Source organism: Sinocyclocheilus grahami, unplaced genomic scaffold (assembly GCF_001515645.1).
Source record: "Sinocyclocheilus grahami isolate Dianchi unplaced genomic scaffold, SAMN03320097.WGS_v1.1 scaffold2071.1, whole genome shotgun sequence".
NCBI lineage: Eukaryota > Metazoa > Chordata > Actinopteri > Cypriniformes > Cyprinidae > Sinocyclocheilus > Sinocyclocheilus grahami.
In genome coordinates, this window is record NW_015507250.1 from 7094 (window position 1) to 9219 (window position 2126).

The 2126-nt window shown below is 40.0% G+C and overlaps 1 protein-coding gene across 1 annotated transcript in view; it reads left to right on the plus strand.

Moving 5' to 3' along the window:
• Positions 1-2126, plus strand: part of LOC107573927 (kinesin-like protein KIF1C) — a 16787-nt gene that overhangs the window by 6435 nt on the left and 8226 nt on the right. Inside the window, exons 2-3 of the mRNA XM_016260388.1 lie at positions 1432-1535; positions 1947-2023. Of these exons, the coding sequence (XP_016115874.1) occupies positions 1433-1535; positions 1947-2023 (180 nt within the window). The 5' untranslated portion in view covers position 1432. The remainder of the gene's footprint in view (positions 1-1431; positions 1536-1946; positions 2024-2126) is intronic.

Here is a 2126-nt window from a genome sequence, read left to right on the forward strand (position 1 = left end):
AGAGTGTAAGTATGTGTGTGTGTGTGTGTGTGTGTGTGTGTGTGTAAGAGAGTGTGAGTATGTGTGAGTGTGTGTGAGTATGTGTGTGTGTGTGTGTGTGTGCGCGTGAGTGAATGAATGAGTGTGAGTATGCGTGTGTTTGTGTGTGTGTGTGTGTAAGAGTGTAAGTATGTGTGTGTGTGTGTGTGTGTGTGTGTGTGTGGAAGAGAGTGTGTGTGTGTGTGTGTGTGTGTGTGTGTGAGTGTGTGGCACACCCTTGCGGGTTTCTGTATCTCTCAGCTCTCATTAAACTTTAATGGCTTCCTCTCCTGGCTGGCACGAGGCTCCACTTGAGTGTGTATGTGTGAGTGAGTGTGTGTGAGAGTGTGTGTGTGTGTGTGTCTGTGTGTCTGTGTGTGTGTTCATTGTGACAGCTGGAGCAACTACACACATGACATTCCTCTCTGCCCTTTAAACACCCTCTGACTGACTGAGTGTGTGTGTGTGTTAAATTCACAGTCTCGGCATTAAATATGCATGAACTGCATTTTCATCAAGCTTGTGAATCCCTGTATTAATAGATGAAGAAGAGATGCAGAGATAGTTATTGAGTGTGTGACTGACATTTACAAGAGTTAAAAACAGAGCTGTTGGCATGACAACACACACACACACACACAGACACAGCTGGGATGTGTTAAAGTGAACACACACAGAACAATAGAGACTGAAACGACACAGCGGAGGAATGAGAGAGTTTATGAGTCTCGTGTGTTTCTGTGGATTTGTATACATGTATAACAGACATTTGTCAAAATCTGCCACACTGTGTTAGACACTCTGTCCCACAATGCAATGCGCTCGACTTGTCCTTTTACGTCCAGTGTGATGATCGTCTCTTTCATTTGTTCACTGACAAAAGGTCATACATTTTTTATTCAAAACTGAATTAAAGCATTGTTATCAATGTTATATATAATGTTACAGTAGATTTCTATTTCAAATAAATGCTGTTCTTTTGAACTTTCTGTTCATCTGTGAATCCTGAAAAATAAAATGCATCTCGATTTGCACAAAAATATTGTTTTCAACATTGATAATAATCAGAACTGTTTCTAATAATCAGCATATTATACTGATTTCTGAAGATTATGTGACACTGAAGACTGGAGGAATGATGCTGAAAATACAGCTGCGCATCACAGAAATACATTACAGTTTAACAGAGATTCACATAGAAAACAGCTGTTTTACATTCTAATAATATTTCACTGTTTCTACTGTATCAAATAAACGCAGCCTTGCTCCGCGGAAGAGACTTCTCACTAGTCTTCTGTTCTCAACAGCCGTCGCTTCAGGGTTTCTGGGAGTCTGGTGTGATTGACAGAGGAACGTTGAGCTCTGATTGGTCCGGAGGGACTGATCCTGATTGGCTGTTGTTTTGTGTTTCAGGATGGCCGCCTCAGTGAAGGTAGCAGTGAGAGTTCGGCCCTTTAACTCCCGCGAAACCAGCCGAGATGCTAAATGTGTCATTCAGATGCAGGGAAGCTCCACCTGTGAGTCTTTACAGTACAGTTATTATCAACATTTCTTTTTATTACATTTTCTTAAATACTCAATTTGTATTTTACAGTGAAAGATTACTATAGAGGTAGTTTGTATTTTGTTTAATATTACCAATCATAATAGCAATAATAATATATGTATTATTATAATAATAGAATAATAATTGCAATAATAGAATTATACTAATAATATGATTTAAATAATGATTATATTTTATAGTTAAATATTTTTTGCCAAATTGAGCAACCGTACAAGCACAGCAAACCTGAGGCTTTTTAAAATGCATTTTAATCCACAACTGCACTTTTTATTGGAAATATCACAGTCTGCGATGTCTTAGAAAGGAGCGTGAGCTGCACATCTTCTGAACGTCTCACTCTGTTGTGTTTGTCGTCTCACAGGCATCTGGAACCCAAAACAGCCCAAAGAAGCAGCCAAGAACTTCAGCTTTGATTATTCGTACTGGTCTCACAGCTCGGTAAGATCCTGCGCTGCTGTTCACTGCTGCTGTCTGAGCTCCTGTGCCTCTGAACTCACTGTGTGTGTGTGTGTGTGTGCGCGTGTGTGTGTGTGTGTGTGTG